This window comes from Carassius gibelio, chromosome A7 (assembly GCF_023724105.1).
Source record: "Carassius gibelio isolate Cgi1373 ecotype wild population from Czech Republic chromosome A7, carGib1.2-hapl.c, whole genome shotgun sequence".
NCBI lineage: Eukaryota > Metazoa > Chordata > Actinopteri > Cypriniformes > Cyprinidae > Carassius > Carassius gibelio.
In genome coordinates this window covers 13848059-13866797 of record NC_068377.1, presented here as the reverse complement: position 1 = coordinate 13866797, position 18739 = coordinate 13848059, and the positions used below count along the sequence as shown (strand labels likewise).

General features: G+C 35.8%; 1 protein-coding gene across 2 annotated transcripts in view; it reads left to right on the top strand.

Annotated features, from left to right (window-relative positions):
* The window catches only part of LOC128016631 (leucine-rich repeat and calponin homology domain-containing protein 4), a 35713-nt gene extending 17251 nt beyond the window's left edge, over window positions 1–18462 (top strand). The window contains exons 6-18 of one of the 2 annotated variants that reach the window (XM_052601298.1): window positions 4–97; window positions 202–310; window positions 846–940; window positions 4545–4603; window positions 6652–6786; window positions 7101–7178; window positions 7544–7595; window positions 7678–7741; window positions 10367–10462; window positions 10542–10639; window positions 11462–11599; window positions 12462–12539; window positions 18052–18462. In XM_052601298.1, coding sequence (XP_052457258.1) covers window positions 4–97; window positions 202–310; window positions 846–940; window positions 4545–4603; window positions 6652–6786; window positions 7101–7178; window positions 7544–7595; window positions 7678–7741; window positions 10367–10462; window positions 10542–10639; window positions 11462–11599; window positions 12462–12539; window positions 18052–18222 — 1267 coding nt within the window. In that variant the 3' untranslated portion in view covers window positions 18223–18462. Of the gene's footprint in view, window positions 1–3; window positions 98–201; window positions 311–845; window positions 941–4544; window positions 4604–6651; window positions 6787–7100; window positions 7179–7543; window positions 7596–7677; window positions 7742–10366; window positions 10463–10541; window positions 10640–11461; window positions 11600–12461; window positions 12540–13254; window positions 15221–18051 lie in introns of those variants that run through there. The other variant, XM_052601297.1, reaches the window with a different exon arrangement.
* Window positions 18463–18739: the final 277 nt, after the last annotated feature.

Genomic DNA, 18739 nt, shown 5'->3' with positions numbered 1-18739 from the left:
CAGTCTGGATCAGGACCTGTTCCCCGGTCAGTTCAGTGGCCTGGATTCTGGCTTTAACAGCGTTGACAGCGTTAGCAAAAGATGGTCAGGAAATGAGGTATGAAGAGAGCTAATTTAAGCACTAATTCACTGCTTGCTAAAGGCCTATGGAGGGTTATTGGATGGTGTAAACAGCTGTGTGTCTGTGTTGTTTTATTTTAGTCTGCTGATGATTTCTCGGAACGGTCGCTGCGACTCGCGGACATTTGCCGCGAACACAGAATTTTTCAGGAGGAAGAGGAGAGAAAAACATTGCTAGATACACCCAAAGGTAATGTTAATGAACTCTCTAGATCAGTGGTTCTCAACCAGGGGCCGGGGCCCACCAGGGGGCCTCAGGATGTCTTACAGAATATAAAATAAGACAAAACACGCATTAAAATAAACAAAATTTTGTATTTTATTTAAATTCACCCCATTAACATCTCTTTAAAGTACGTTGTCTTTAAAGAACCTACAGTCTTGGAAAACCTGAATATACGAAGAAGCCTTATTGTGTGGATTCTAGACTTGTTAAAGTTTTTTTAAGTTAATAAAATAATAAAATTCTTCATCTGGGATTTTTACACATTTTCTGAATATACACGTTTGTAGTAATGCCAAGCTATAAATGATTGTATTGGGTAGAAATTGTGAGTAAATATATATTTTAAAATCCTTATCCAATAAATTACAATGGAAATTATTGAAATAATATTCAAATATCGTTGTGGGCAACTGGGGCCTGAAAGGCCGCTCTAGATTTAGATGGCTACTTTCGGTTGTCTGTGATAAAATGCCTCTAAAGCTTTTGGATCTTTCTTTAGTGAATGGAGACCTGGAGCAAGTGGATTTTATAGACAACAGTATAATGGAGGAAGAAGAGGAGAGGTGTCACCCTCCGCTTACAGAGTCCCCTCAGGTGAGGAGGATTTACTGCAGTGACACAAGCAGAAACTGAATATTAAAGGTGCACTAAGTGCTTTTGTTTTTGCCCCTGTGTTATGCTGGCTGATACTCCAGGGCCTGTACCATAATGGTAGTTGAACAAATTCAGAGTTACAGGAGTAGTTTTGAATTGACAAAACCAAACCTCTCCAATCTAGCTTTGTTGGTACTATGATGCTGATCATCAACTTTCTTTGTTAACTCAATCTGTGATCCTGAGTTTGTGGAGCGCGTGCACATGAATGTGTGACATCACTGGCGAACAGCCAATCACGAGCCTTGCAACACAAAGCAAGTTTGATTTACTTCTCGCGAGAGATCAATTGAGATTCAAAACTTAAGGTTAAAGGGTTTGCTAAATGTTAAGAGATTGAAGAATATGACAAATTGAAACATCATATATGAAAAATATGAAAAGGAGGACAAATAAAATAAATTATCTTGCTCTGTCAGTGCAGTGACGAGTGAAACTTGTTAAAGGGTTAGTTCGCCCAAAAATGAAAATGATGTCATTAATAACTCACCCTTATGCTGTTCCAAACATGTAAGGCCTCCTTTTATCCTCGGAACACAGTTTAAGATATTTTAGATTTAGTTAACTTGTTCACCCTTTAAGTTAGTTTATACATTTGAAAATATATAGTGATAGAGACTCAAACATGTAAGGTCAGATTTAGAATTGTTTAAATATTGCAATCTATTGATACTACAGTTTATTTATATTACATGATGTGTATACAACGATTTATAATAACTGTAAAACAAAAATTGCTTGTGTGTAATAGATAAATAATAATAGTAATATGAATCATAATAATTATATAAATCATAAAATGACTCAGTAATTGTTTTTCAAGTCAGACTTCTTTTTTTCTCTCTTTTTTTTATTACCATTAGTGAACTTTTTTTTGGAGCAAGATAAACTGGGGGAATGACCTTGTGTCAGACATGTGTCATTTTCTCACATCTGATTGGTCCAACTTCAGTTCAGCTCTCTGACCCACAACATAACCTCCCTTGGAGCAGGTTAGCTGTGGAGTGTAAGTTACTTTGGCAATGAATGCTGCTAAAAGCCAAGTCACTTACATGGTACCTAAAACCCAGGATTGGTGCAAATTAACCTGAAATTTACCTGACCAGCCAGCTAATCCAGGTTCATGGTACAGGCCCCAGAGGTCTTGGAAGTTGAAGATCTACGATAACAACTATTAGAAACAAAAGTTTGATGGTATCAGTGAATTTCAACACATTTACATGCCGCTCAATAATCTGTTAGTGATCTGACTGCGCTCAATCAGAACAAAGACCGCCTCAAGCACAGATGGAAAAAAATGGATAAAATGATTGTTGAGAATACGAAAAGTAAGAAGCAATGACTTCTTACTTAATTCAATTATTAAAAAAAAAAAAATTCTAAAGTTTTTGAGGAAATGAAAGTCTTTCAGACAGGTTCCCGTTGCTGTGGAAACGTTGACAATGTACCCAAATGTACCCATTTACATACACCGACCTACAGAGATATTTTTAGCTTTTTATTTTTTTGATATTTATAGATTCAGGTCAGGTTGTGTTTGAATTAATGAAAATGTGTAGCTTTTGTAGAGATACCACAATTTTGTGATGACATATTTGTCATGTGTGATTAATCACACACCTGAATGTGTGCGGTATTTCGGTGGAAACTTGATTAAAATGAGACTTATTCAGCTGGTCATGTATTCTCAACATGGCAGCCGGTATGCTGTCAATAGCACTTTTCATTTATTTAAGGATAAAACTGTTTTACATGGGGGAAAAATAACTTGATGCACCTTTAAGTTAACTAACCCTCCACTCCTACATTTTACAGACATACACGATAAAAATGGTTCTAAACAGCACCAGAAACGGGTTCTTCAGCTTGTAACAATAGCAGAACCATTTTAGTGCATTTATGCATTTAGCAGATGCTTTTATCCAAAGCGACTTACAGAGCACGTGTTCCTTGGGAATCGAACCCAGAACCTTGCGCTGCTATCGCAATGCTCTAACCACTTGAGCAACAGGAATAATTTTGTTAAAAATAACCTTTTTAATGATGATAGTTTAGTTTTATTAATATTAGTATATTAACATATTTATATCATGATTAATATTATTTATATATATTATTTAATAATATTGTTTTTACTATATCTGCCTGGTATTACAATATCCTGCAGTGTCTGTTCGGGTTTTACAGAAAAATAACAACATGTCAATTAGGTTAATTTTTTATTTTTTTATTTGTACCAACAATGACAGTGCTCTAACAACAGTTATTAGCAGAATACATTATTAAAAGACAATTTCCATTGAACATAAATAAATACATAAAGAAGTAAAACAAAATAGAAACTGAAAAATACTGAAATGAAGAATCCTCTATGAAGCCTGTAAGTCCATCATTATGTGTATTTTTGTGTCTCTCTCTGCAGATGACGAGGTAACAGCATCTGAAATACACAGTTGAGTTCAGAGTAACAATGCATCTCCTTCCATTTGTTTTTGTAAAAACAAAACAAAAAAAGGACCATAAATTAAATATTTTGTTACTTAGTGGTGAAGATGAGAGAAGTATCCTCAACTAAACAGGGCTGGTCACACTTACTGTCTTAAACAGAAAAGAGAAAAAGTGTGATTTGTTAAAAACCAGTTACAATTTGACAGTTAAAAATTATAGACATTTTAAGAAAGAAATAATTTACCTGTTGAGAGTGTGTTGACAGTCTGTGTAGTTGGATAACTCCAGAATATCAGTAGGCCTAATGAGACATCTTTTTTTTTTTTTTTTAAGAGTAGCCTCTGTTAAACAATTATTTAAAAATTCTAACAATATGGATTATAAATTCAATGTCTCTGTTACTTACTTAACTTAGTGGAGAACAGGAGTGTCCTCAGCCAGAGCTGCTCACACTTACATGTGATCAAAAAAAGAGAGAAAAGAACGTGTTGGTTTGAAAACCAGATACAATTTTAAAGTTAAATTTGTATTTCATTTTAAGAATCAAATAATGTACCTGTTGAGAGTGTGTTGACAATCTGTAGTTGGATCATTGAACTCCAGAAACCAAGTAATAAAGTTCTTTGCCAGTTACAAATTTGAAAAACAAAAGGGCGGGAATTCAGAACCCTAAACTCTGACACAAAGAACCCTTTCAGCATTAAAGTGGTTCTTCAGGATGCAATGGTTCAAAATAGAACCGGTTCTACATGTAAAGAACCATCTTTTTTTTAGAGTGTACCATTCAAAAGTTCTGTAATATTTTTCTAATGTATAATTGAATATCTTTTAAAATGAAAAATGATTTCTGTTGTAACAAAGCAGAATTTTACATAAATTCGTTTAATTCATTTGAATACAAAATAATTTGTAACATAAATGTCTTTAGTGTCACATCTAGTCAATTTAATGAATCCTTGCTGAATAAAAGTATTACTAAAAATAATGATGTTAGTGTAAAAGGGATAAGGTAAAGAAAAATGTTGATGTAATATTAAATTAAAATTATATCCTCTCTCTCTCTCTCTCTCTCTCTCTCTCTCTCTCTCCATGACAGGAAAAGAGTGAAAGCTCCAGTAGCACACACTCCCAGAGCCCCGAGTCTACATGCAGCAGGTGAGAGCTTATGTCAGTTAACAAATACACACACTGCTTACAAAATCTGTTATTATTATTAAAATGGAGAATGTCTCCATGTGGGTCCTTACATGCAGAAAATCCATCCTGAACTCTCAGAAATAGACATTTGTTTGTCTTTGAGCCACATAAAATACCAATCCAGCAGTATACTAGCTTATCTGAGCAGCCTGTTAGGTGACTGATAATGGAATTTTTAGACCTACAGACTTACAGATCCTCAAACTGATCGAGTGTGGTATCAGGTTAGCTTACACAGCACCTTCAGTTTATTTGACTAACTTTGCATGTAGTTTCGGCTTGATCTGGATCAGATATTTTCACAATCTGTCCGACAGATGGCATATATTCATTCCAAGGGATGGGATGAAGTTTTGGTTCAAATATTTTTTATTGTAGATCTGCTTTCAGTGTTGGCCATGAAGAAACATCAGTCATGTAGACATACTGCATTCAAACTAGACGATGCAGGATTAACTGAGAGTACAGGGACATCACAGAGAACATCTGAATTTGAATGCATTTGAATACAGCTGGTCAGGATCAGTTCTCGTGCTACGAAATCTGGGGACGGGCATGATAAATGGAAGAGAGGAGGACATTGTACTGTCTCATGGAAAGTTTCCAGTAGCTCTTCTTGGAGTGTGGATAAAGCGTATGATCAAAGGTGCTCCAAGACGGAGATGATGCGTAATTGTTCATTGTAGGGAAAAACACAAGTGGAAAAAAAGCAGCAGAATTACAATTACTGGACCTGTTTCTCTAGTTCCTGTGTGATTCAAAGGCCACGGTGATGTCCCTCAGTTGATTATAATACATATAGTGTCTCTTAATTAAAGTGTGCTTGATGCCTCCTCCACTTTGATTGCACAAGGTCAGTCTGTGAGGCAGTGCTGGGAAAAGTCAACAATGAGTTTCATCCCACAGTTTCTGTGTAACTGAGTATCTTACTGTCAGTTACTCAGTAAACTCATCTGCTTTATTCTATTACAACAACAGCCAAATGAAGGATGTTTTTACTGTCAAAAATAGTCACAAATAATAGTTGCCTTCTTCCATCCTTCTACGCCTGCACAATATATCAAAATAAAATTTATAATCAAAAGTTTGATATGGCTTAGTGTGATTTTGACATTGCAGTGACTGCACCTGTGTTAAATATATGCATGGTTCAGAGTGAAGTTCATGCAAGCAGTGTTTTCAGTGTCTTGGAGTGGCTCGGTTCACAGTTAATGCTGCTCCACACAGAAACTTCATCTCATTTTGGGAATGTTATGTGTGACAATAATGCCAATCTTTACATATTCTCATTTTGTTTATTTTACAGTACAATAGTATTACTATTACAATTGTTGTCAAAAACAGTGGAAATGTGTGCCAAATCATTCAACCCTAAAAGGATGTTTTACACCAAAAGTAATTTCTGATTTTTGAAATTAATTATTCTATGCAAATACACCATAAATATAACTATACTATAACTATACAGTACACTATAAATAAAAATCCCCAATTATTATCATTATTTCCAAACAGAGCTAAAAGTGTTCAAAATGACCTGAAAGTCCAGTAATGTAGTGTGTGATCCTCAGTCATTTTGTGAATGCTGACCAGGTTTCTCTGTCTATATATGATGCCTGGTGTGTTTGTTTTTTGAACTCTTAACTGTAAGTGATACCTCATATCATATTGGCTTGTTGTGGAGAGCTGTGTTAAGTTTTTAAGCAATCAGACATTTTGGTGGGTGATCTAAAATGGACAAAAATCCCTTATACTTATAATGATGAGCCATATTTAGGGACCAGAAAATGATAGACTCTTTTGGTTTGAGTCAGTAAGTAATCACCCAGAACACCCTAAAAACCGCACAGCAATGACCTAACAAAACACTTCAGAAAACACCCTTGCATAGTGGTGGTGACTTAAAAAAGACAACTGCATCAGAATTTTGTTTTGATGAAGATTCTTGAGAATATGATTCAAGACCTGAATAAATAAAGAAGTACATCTCTCTCGTTTCCTTTCAGGATATTTACGATTGGAGATGGTTCAGACTCCGGCTCACCATCCAGTCCTACTTTAGAGGAGAAAAGGAGACCTGGAAACCTGCTCATCTGGCAGGAGAGAGAGAGAGCCCAACAGCAGAGAGACAGAGCTAGCACGTGAGTGGATGATGAAATTTAATGAACGTTTAGCGTTACACACTGTTAGGCCTTAACCATCAATCCTGTTTGCTAATGCTTGGCAAGGAATAAAGAATCTCTGAGGGAAACGGATGTTACCTGCTGTCACCTCACCTGTCTTTACTCCGTCAGTGTCTTAAAGCACAGTTAGAGTCTTGAATCATTGTAAAGCATAGCCAGAAGGAGAACATAAGGGGCTCTCCCAGAATGCTTATATTCATAAAAACTAAGTCTTCTGTGCTTTTCTTCTGTATTAGGAGACTATTGACTAATAATGGTTTGACGTCTTACAGTTTGCAGAAAATAACTGTAAAAACAGGAAGTAACTCGGCGTCAACGACAAAGCACGGAGGAACAGGAAGTGTTTCAGGGTAAGAGCGGAGCGAATTGCCTGCATATGTGTTTATCTTCTGCATTTGTATGCGTGGATTCTTTTATTAACATTTTGTTGTGGCAATCTGAGTCTCTTTTAACAGAAAAGGCACAAATCTGAATTTGAGACACTCAAGGGACCAGATTACTTGCTGTGGCTAAATAAATAAATAATAAATAATGAACCATCAAATCAGACATACTGTCTCTTATTTAAAAGGTGCTTGCCTTCATAACACAGGCGTGATGTAGTTGTAATATTACAATTTCACTTTGTAGTTGTCAAGGTGGTGAAGTTCTTAAAGCAGTTAACACACTTTTGTAGTTTTGCAGTCAGTCATTGTTGATCTCTGTTTCCATCTAGTGGTGATTCTGATAGCAACTCTCCTCCCAATGGCCTGAAACAGAGATGCGCAGTGAGTACTTTTACTGTCGTGTTGAATCATACGTGAGAGTTTAATACTACCTTGAACTTATTTCTCTCTCTCTTCCTGTCAGAGTGTAGATCAGGTTTCTCCATCCTCTCATTCGGGGTCTTTACAGCGCTCCACCAGTCGCACAGGTACCCTCCAAACCTAGATGCTTCTAGTATGCATCATGTTATTAACAAACAGTAAAAATGAAAAATAGCATTTAAGATCTATATTTTTCAAATTAGACTGCTTTCTGTTGGTCAGTGCTGCAAATCCACATGACCAACTTGAACAATGCTGTGAAAATATAGTTTAATTTACAGGTTATCCTTAGTCACTAAAATAATTATAATTAACATTTAAATAACTGCAACTGAATGTTCTTCATGGATTATTTTACCGAACTGCAGTTTCAGTCATACATTTAGCTTATTTGAATGCTTTTCTTCTTATTTAAAAACAAAAGTAAACCCGTTGAAAGCACTGTGACCACCAGAGAGCAGTGCTGTTTTAAAAGTGCATTAACACTTTTTGACAGGGATCTTATTGTTGTTCTTTGGTGTTTTTGTTGTTTCTGTTGTTGTTGGTAGTAATTTAATATATTTTGTATCTACAGTATTGTTCAAAATAATAGCAGTACAATGTGACTAACCAGAATAATCAAGGTTTTTCGTATATTTTTTTATTGCTACGTGGCAAACAAGTTACCAGTAGGTTCAGTAGATTCTCAGAAAACAAATGAGACCCAGCATTCATGATATGCACGCTCTTAAGGCTGTGCAATTGGGCAATTAGTTGAATTAGTTGAAAGGGGTGTGTTCAAAAAAATAGCAGTGTGGCATTCAATCACTGAGGTCATCAATTTTGTGAAGAAACAGGTGTGAATCAGGTGGCCCCTATTTAAGGATGAAGCCAACACTTGTTGAACATGCATTTGAAAGCTGAGGAAAATGGGTCGTTCAAGACATTGTTCAGAAGAACAGCGTACTTTGATTAAAAAGTTGATTAGAGAGGGGAAAACCTATAAAGAGGTGCAAAAAATGATAGGCTGTTCAGCTAAAATGATCTCCAATGCCTTAAAATGGAGAGCAAAACCAGAGAGACGTGGAAGAAAACGGAAGACAACCATCAAAATGGATAGAAGAATAACCAGAATGGCAAAGGCTCAGCCAATGATCACCTCCAGGATGATCAAAGACAGTCTGGAGTTACCTGTAAGTACTGTGACAGTTAGAAGACGTCTGTGTGAAGCTAATCTATTTTCAAGAATCCCCCGCAAAGTCCCTCTGTTAAAAAAAAGGCATGTGCAGAAGAGGTTACAATTTGCCAAAGAACACATCAACTGGCCTAAAGAGAAATGGAGGAACATTTTGTGGACTGATGAGAGTAAAATTGTTCTTTTTGGGTCCAAGGGCCACAGGCAGTTTGTGAGACGACCCCCAAACTCTGAATTCAAGCCACAGTACACAGTGAAGACAGTGAAGCATGGAGGTGCAAGCATCATGATATGGGCATGTTTCTCCTACTATGGTGTTGGGCCTATTTATCGCATACCAGGGATCATGGATCAGTTTGCATATGTTAAAATACTTGAAGAGGTCATGTTGCCCTATGCTGAAGAGGACATGCCCTTGAAATGGTTGTTTCAACAAGACAATGACCCAAAACACACTAGTAAACGGGCAAAGTCTTGGTTCCAAACCAACAAAATTAATGTTATGGAGTGGCCAGCCCAATCTCCAGACCTTAATCCAATTGAGAACTTGTGGGGTGATATCAAAAATGCTGTTTCTGATGCAAAACCAAGAAATGTGAATGAATTGTGGAATGTTGTTAAAGAATCATGGAGTGGAATAACAGCTGAGAGGTGCCACAAGTTGGTTGACTCCATGCCACACAGATGTCAAGCAGTTTTAAAAAACTGTGGTCTTACAACTAAATATTAGTTTAGTGATTCACAGGATTGCTAAATCCCAGAAAAAAAAATGTTTGTACAAAATAGTTTTGAGTTTGTACAGTCAAAGGTAGACACTGCTATTTTTTTGAACACACCCCTTTCAACTAATTGCCCAATTGCACAGCCTTAAGAGCGTGCATATCATGAATGCTGGGTCTTGTTTGTTTTCTGACAATCTACTGAACCTACTGGTAACTTGTTTGCCACGTAGCAATAAAAAATATACTAAAAACCTTGATTATTCTGGTTAGTCACATTGTACTGCTATTATTTTGAACAATACTGTATAAGTCAAGTCTAGTCATTTGACTTTTATTTATATACAGTAGCGCTTTATAAAATAGTAGCTTTATAGTAATAAACAGGAAAATAACTGAATCAATGAGGCAGATTTCATCAAATATGAGACAAATCCAAAGTCTGTTTTAAAGCAATAAGACAATAGTGTAGTTATTCAGCTCAAGTCAGTTCAGTAACTGTGTAAAGCTGATCAATTATGAACCAAGCTCAGTTCAGCTAAAAGCAGCTCTGCTGAAGACAATTATAATATTACTGAATGTTAAGGGTCTATTTAACTCCGCTTAGGAAACATAAACTCCATCAGGTAAAAGAATAAAAAAAAAAAAAAATCATTCTGAGGAACCAAGCTTAGTCAGGGGACCAAATCTCATCATTCCTAAATTTAGACACAATATATTGATTACATTTCTGTTTTATTAACGTCGGTTTTTCTGTGTTCTGCTGGAGCTGTATTGATATGTACCCAGTCTTAATGTAACTTCAGTATTTAATGAATCCTGTTTGTATCATGTTCCAGATGCGTCCTCTGTGAAGCCCTGTTCTCCTCCAGGTTCTGCTCCCAAACCCAACAGCTTCTTATTCCGCACATCCTCACGCTGCAACGTCAAGACAGGTACACACACGCACCTAGAGAAGTGCAACTAGGAATATAGAGCTATTTTCTTGATTTGGACCCTGTCTCTTTCTCTTAGGATCAGGCAACAGTTTGGCGGAGTCTGGCCGCAGTGACTCCAGCGCCACACTCAGATCCCCTCGAGAGGAGAGAACAGATGTCTTGCAACTGCGGAAAGTAAAGAGGCGTCCCGTATTATTCATCTCACCATCTCTAGCCATCCTGACAAACCAATTTTTTGATAGACACTTATTTTTCTAATTCTAATATAAATATATATAAAATATATATATTTTAGAACTAAAATGTACAAAAGTGTGGGGTCAGTAAGATTATTATTATTATTTTTCAAAGCCTTAATTTACCAAGGTGCATTGAATAGATTAAAAGTGACAGAAAGCTTTCATAACGATTATTAAAGTATTTATTATTTCAAGTAAAGGCTGTTTTCTTTTTCATTAAATAGTCCTGAAAAAAATAGTATGACAGTTTCCACAAAAATATTAAACATGGATGAAAATAGAAGCAATGTTTCTTGAGCACAAATCTGCATATTAGGGTATATTTCACAATATTACTGTTTTGTACTGTTTTTGATCAAATAGCCTAAATGCAGCCTTGGCGAGCAAAGAGACTTCTTTCAAAAACAGTTAAACGAATTTCGCAAATCGATCCCAAACTTTTAAACAGTAGTGTAATAATTAATAAATTGTATTAATAGCTACATTTTCAGGTCACTGTGAGTGTCCCATAATACTTTCAATAGTTTTTATTTTATTATAATTATTGTAGTCCAGTATTGTTTAAGGGTCGGACAGGAGTTTAATATTTATGATTTGCCTGATTTTCCTCAACAACATTCAGCTGTTTTATAAGTGATATGTTCTAAATTTGAGTTATGTATCTTCCAAGAAAAATTCCCTCCAGAGATCTGCTTGTTTAGTTTTAAAAGTGTTCTTATATTTTTATTTCTTCACTTTCTCCACGTCTCTCTGCTAGATTCTAGAGTCACGTCTGAAGATCTCTGTGCCTGAGGATCTGGGAGAGGCATTGTCCAATGGCACAATTCTTTGCCAGCTGGCCAATCACGTGCGACCTCGTTCTGTGTCAATCATCCACATCCCCTCTCCGGCAGTGGTGAGCTAATGCTTAGATCTTATTCTCATCATGACCAAAACATAATCTAGTTTATCTATGTCTGGATCTTTCTGGGTAATCCCTATGTGTGAGCCTGGAACACAAAACCATTCTTAAGTCGCTGGGGTTTATTTTTAGCAATAGCCAAAAAAAAGCATTGTATGGGTCAAAATTACAGATTTTTTTTTTCATGTAAAAAATCATTAGGATATTAAGTATCATGTTCCATGAAGATATTTTGTAAATTTCCCACCAAAAAATATATCAAAACTTAATTCTGGATTAGTAATATGCATTGCTAAGAATTCATTTGGACAACTTCAAAGGCAGTTTTCTCAGTATTTAGATTTTTTTGCACCCTCTGACTCCACATTTTTATAAAAAAGTTGTATCTCGGTAGTTGTTATTTTGTCCAATCCTAACAAACCATGCATCAATGGAAAGCTTAATTTATTCAGCTCTCAGATGAAGATTGACACTTAAGACTGGTTTTGTGGTCCAGGGTCACATTTATCCATATTTTAAAAAGGCTGATCCAGGATCAGCTAGATTACTAGAAGGCAGCATATCCGGTTGGACTGTAACTTTATATTGCCTGAAAGCACTTTTATTCAGAAAATTTTTTAAGCGGAATAATTTTTTATGTATCACCTGAATCTATTTATTTTTTGCCTTAAACCAAGAAAAAATGGTTTATTAAGTTTCAAATTTTATGGATTATGATGGTTTCCTTGTGTTTGCCATGTAAATAGTCCCAATGCTAATATGGTGTAAAAAAAAAAAAAAAAAAAAAAAAATACAATACCAGCAGGCTGTTCTTGAATTGCTTTTTAATGAATGTATTTGCAATCTTTCTGTTCAGCCAAAGCTGAGTGCTGCCAAGTGCCGCCTGAATGTCGAAAACTTCATTGCCGCATGTCGTAGACTGGGAGTCCCCGAGGTAAACAAAAAAAGTCATCTTTTATCGTTTGCGTCTTTTATTATACTCCATATTATTTGTCTCCCTGAGATGTGTTGTCTGTGCTGTTTGTAAATGAGAAAAATCCACTTCGCCCACTGACATGTGACTGCGACAATGTTGAAGCTCTTTTATGTTGTCTTTCAGTTGCTTCAAGCTCGATTTGCTCCTTTTTGTGTGCTCTCTTTGCCATTTGATTTTTTTATCTTGTTTATCATAAAGGGGTATTCACTTCATTACTATATCACAAACTGCACGCGTGTACATAAACAAAGTGCTGCGCTTCGTTCTGAAACACGCAGTGCATATACAGTATTTACTTGCTGGTAAAAAAAAGTTTAACTTAAAGTCATTTTATAGTTAATAGTTATAGTTAATTAACACTATAATACTATTGTAATCTTACAATATGTTTCTTATTTTGTTATTTTTTTTATATATATATCGCAATAAAAATAATAGTATTTTATTATCATATAGAAATAGTCAAAACATTGGGAATGTGTTATATATAACTAAAGAAAATAAATAATTTTCCCCCCAAAACCTTTATCCCTAAATGGGTAGTACATTTTTGGGTGAACTATCCCTTTAAATAATGCTGCTTTAATGTTTTTGTCTTTTATTGTCCAAACATCTTTGTTTGTCCCCTCTGCATTGTTCTTCCTGTCCTTTTGTCTGTCTCTCTCTTTCTCAGATGGAGCTGTGTTTAGCGTCTGATATCCTGTGCAGTAAGCTACCTGCGGTGCACCGCTGTGTGACGGCACTCCTGGCAATAGCAGGAGGAGAGGAGGAGGTGAACGAGGACAACATTGGCACCTCTCCCTCTGTCTCTCCTTTTTCCACCGGCTTCCTGCTCTTCTACTCTCTCCTCATGGCTTTGCTCTATCTGTTCTACTGCCACCTCATAGCATAGTGTGAGCCAGTATCAATGTGTAAACGTAATGGATTTCAAAGTCCATCATCTCTGTACTGTGAACACTGTCACTGACATATATATCAGAGCAAATTCCTTACCCATAAGGCCTTTCAGCATAAACATTATCCCTATAGATATCTAAATGGTTTGGAAAATGAGGGTAGTTGTAAGACTTAAGAACTTAATTTTTCTATAAATAGTGAAATATTGAAATGTATTATTATTATTATTATTAATGAGCACCAGAAATGCTCATTAACAGCTCATCAATGGCCACATACCGATGTGGATTTTATTTTCTATATAGACATGGTTTCCACTCATGAAGGGCTTTTCCACCCGATTGCCTTAGCATCACTGGTGATCCCAGGATAGTTTAGACAGCTTCTAGCGGTCTTTGTAAGGGATCTTGTTATCCTGAGAGTTTTAAAGCACTGGCACAAATTCCCCATCACTATTTTTTTTTTCTTGAAGGGCTTTAATATGGCTTGTATTTGCGCTGCACCGGTCCTCATCTAAAGTGCCTGTACGTTCCTTCGGTTCACACAGCAGTGCAAATGAGTTTGTAGCATCTGCTAAACAGTGTGGTGATGGTACTTTTCAGCTTAATTTCGGTTTAATTCACATGTTGTTGAAATCTGTCAGGGTCAGGGCTGAGAGGAAGATTTCACTTTCTTTTTGTTGTCTAGCTGACTGTGACCATCAGAGGGCAGTGCTTTTACTAAACTGTTCCTTCAACACTTTTTGACGGTACTAGTATGATTCGAAGCTGTGCTAACTAGTTACTTTTTTTTTTTTTTTTGAGAGCATCTTAATATAATTCTTATATACAATGAGTTCAAGATTAAGTTATTGTTTGAGTTTATTTATGTTTTTCTAGGTTCTGCAGAAGCTGCAGTCTCACTGAGCACATTATTAGACTAATTAAATCGAAACAGATTGAGTAATACAACTCTGATTTAGCTGCATTTGTTAATTTTGCATTTGTGTTACTGCTCATGGATGCACAATGTAGATATGCAGACATTACCAAATTACAACTTATAAATATTTTTTTTTTATTAATGATGAAAACTCGTCCTTTTTGGTCTGCCGTCTCCTGATTCTAAATATTACTGCAATGTGCCATGAGCACCCATCTTCTCCGTATGCTGATGTTGCTTTTGTATTTCGTGCCTACTTAATGTGATTTAGGAGCTTTGCAGACAGTTTACTAATGAGCAGCCTCTCATCTGGAGAGAACGATTGGAGAGAGAGAATGAGAGAGACTGGAAAATAAGGGTATATCAAGGGATGTGCTATAATTAGTTACTAATGCATCATCCCTCACCCTACAATGTCTTAAACATATTTTAAGGGAGTTTGTAAGTTGATGAAGTTTTATAATATTGAACATTGTTGGCAATGCTAAAGCGAACACTAATTAGCCATTTTATTTCAAATGTCCACTCTGATGGACTTCCTTACAGTTGCTCAAGATACTCCAGCTATATGAATAAAGGACTGTGATGTGCTACATATTCTACTGCTAATTCTATCATACATGCACTAGACTCAGTTTACAGGGCCCTAGATCTACATGAATGTTTCAGTCCAAATGTTACCTAGTGGAAACTGTTGCAACACAAAATGTATTTTGTAATATTTATGAAATACTGTGTATTTAAGAAGTTAATACATTTATATCGATATAAAGATTTCTTTTTTGTCTTTTAAAGAAATTATTAAAAAACTGAAACCCTGATTATTATGTTTTGTCTGCTGCTTTACATGTGCTTTTGTCAAATGTTGATGACTGACTGTTGCTCTCGCTCATGATTAATTCTGCTTTAGTTCGTTGTCTATCTGCTGAGGTTGAAATCCTCACATCAGCTCGTCTCAGTAGCTAGATATTCTGTGGCCTTCACCAAAAGGTAAGTGTTGATCCATTGTGTGGGTAGTAGTAAAAAGAAAAGTATACACTATGCTACACAGTGGGGTCCAAAATCTAAGATCATATTGAAAACTTGTGGACAAACCAAAATAGAATGATAAAAATGGCAAAAGAAACTTTGCTTTGAAAAATGCTTTTAGAGACATATGGACCCCACTGTGTGTTTGTTTATACTGGAAGATATGTACATGCTATACAGTAGCCTACAGTACTGTTCAAAACTTTGCAGTCGGTAAGATTTCTTTGTTTTTGAAAGAAGGCTCTTGAGCTCACCCAGGGGTCATTTATTTGATCAAAAGCAAGGTGAAAACCATTTCTCCAGTCAGTTGAAAACTGTTGTTCTACTACATACTTCATACATACTATTTTCTTCAGGATTTTCAAAGCAACACTATGTAAATTTAAGCTCTCTAGCGGTTAATAAACAGAACTGCACGCATCTCGCGGAAGAACATTCTAACCGGAGCAACTTCTCCAAGTTTATGTCTATGGCGATTCACGCAGGTATGTGTTAATCCGCAGCGTTGATGACCCTAACAGGCTACAATAGTCCAAAAATAATAACTTATTATTAATGTCCCGTAGTGATTTGTGATGAGACAAAAAGGCGGTTTATTAGATGTATTTATGATACACTCTCTCATTAACACAAAAAAAGTTACATAGTGTTTCTTTCAATTAATAGAAAGTACCAAAGGACAAATTTATTTCATATAAATCTGTAATGTATCACTATTGATGTAGTAACTGTTACTTCTGATCAATTGAAAGCGTCTGCTAAATAAAAGTATTCATTTCTTTAAGAATGGTAGTGTATGCATACAGTACATGATCATATTAAATGTAAATACTGTAAGCTTTTTATATAAAACTGCATGATATAACTTTTCTTTTAGCACAAACAACTTTACAACCCCCAGAACAAATCAAAGTAACACAGTAAATAACTGAGCATGTAAAAGTCACTATTTCTCATCAAACTGTAAACATTCACTCTTCAGGAAGTAAAGAAAGAACACAGCAGCTTTAAGCATTTCTTAATCAACACTTAAAATGTATGAATGCTCTTAAACTTAAAATGTATGAATGAGTCTTTAAATAATTTAAAAAAGTGTTTCTTCCTAGCACACTTGTGTGTTACCATGCAAATAAACTAATATGGACAGTATCAAACACAGATACAGTTAGACTGAAAACATGTGAAGCACTTTATCTGCACACAGCTGTACGTTCATCAAGCAATTATTTTGATTACTTCTGAAACCATTAAAAGTGTGTCAAAGCAGGAGAGTGAATACTTATGTGCTCACTTGTTATCTGTTTATTATTTTTTATTAACTGGCCAACTCATTTTTCACTGTGACATTATGAAGTGCTTTGTGTTCATGGGGAGTTAAATGGTGTCTTTTTTCTTTTAATTATGGAACAATTAAAAATGTCTCTGCCATTAAAGAAACACATAATTAAAGGAGAATGAGGAGAATTCTGAAATTAGAACCGATTTTCTTTAATGAATTGATGAATTTGTGGACTACAAACTTTTTGTTTATAATACTCTTCTGAGTCAGTCACACACGTTTCTTCATAGCATTTCAGTAGGCTATAATTTTTCGGAGCACATGATATATAAATCATAATTGAGTTCTACACAATAAACACTTCCAAATAAATAATTTCAGTAATTGATGCCCCTAACAATAAAGAAATTCATCATTGACAGTTGCCATTTGGCTGCATTCATATTTTGTGTTTACTGTATGAACTTGAGAATATGTGAGCATACACAGCTATTTAAATTAACAGAGAAACAGCAAAAACCCAGATGTTGAATAAATGTGTTTAATAGGGCAATAGAAAAATCAACCTCAAATCATGTGTCTTCACATTAAAATCATTATTGTCTTTATGGCACAATAGTGGGTTAAAAACACGACTGTAATACTGTGGCGCTGTTATGGTGTTAAAGCAATGAGCTTACAGCAAAATCTCATATATACTACATGTTTGATATACAGCCTGAATATGGCAATAAGAGCTTTTTATCAAATGCAACATACTTAATGTATACTGTTGGGGTTGACTGAACTTAATAATTGGAATGCATGATGGATTTTCAAGATGGTAGCTGGCTTGTTATGCTTCACTCACTGTAATTCATCCTGCATGGGATGAAACAGCCTCCCATCTGTGAAATGCTATAACTGCATGTCTTAAACGCCGCTGCTGTGCAATATAGCTGGCAATTCAAAGAAATGGTGTTGAGAGTGTGTTGTGCTGCATGCTTTGCCTCCTGTGTCACGTGTTTCAGTGTCCCAAGTGCCTCTTTGTTGCCACTTTTTGTATTTGATCTTGTCTGCACCTGAGGAGGATCCTTGCAATTTTTTAGGTCCTTCAGATGACAGATAGGAGTTGCATGCCTCAACCATAGGTGCATGGAAAGTTTTTCATACCCAGAGTGCACGTCACCTTTCAGAATCTGCTCTTAGAAGCATATGTTTGCATAGTTTAGGGCCTACAATGCAAGAGACAATGTTCCTGGAGCTGTCTGATTGTGCCAAGATGTTCTATTGTTTATTTTATGAACTTTTTTGTGTAAACAAATTAAAATTTGGTATTCTTTTTTCATCATCAAATCCCACCAGGACACACTGTGTCCGGCGCAGCTGATTCTGGAGGAAGAAGGGCTCACGCGCATCGCTCAGACAGTTCAGGCACTTTTGGAGCTGCCTACGTCCCGTCGCTCATCCCGTCAAGACCCCCCAGGGCTTCAACTTCAATCCACAACTCAAAATCAAGATGCTGCCTCGTATTGATCAAGTGAATATTCCCAGCAGATTTCAGATTTCACAAGGTGTTTTTTTTTTTGGTCTGTTTTTTTTTTATGTTAGAATCAAATTTTTGATCAGGAGCCATCATGTAATAATACCAGCTTAAATGATTTGGCATGTTGCCTGTTACAATGCATGTACAGAGAATTTTATGTAATTTACAAGAGCCAGTTCATTGTGCCTATTGAAACAGATGAAGCACAATAAAGCAAATTTAACTTAAAACTGCTTGTCTGTTGCATATTTATGCAGAATATATGATGCAAGACGTTACCAAAATGAGCCTCGTTACTGAGGTAGTTGGCCATTCTTGTGTAATCATTTTGTTGGTGCTCCCTCATAATTGAAAATTAATTACGTTTGTAATCTCAGCTTTATTACAATGCAAATTGAATTGGTTTTTCACAGGTAATTACTCTAGCGGAGCAGCAAAGGTGGCAGTAATCCTGTGATAAGCGAACAACCGCTCTTGGGCTCAGATTGTGACATTTCGTGCAGATTT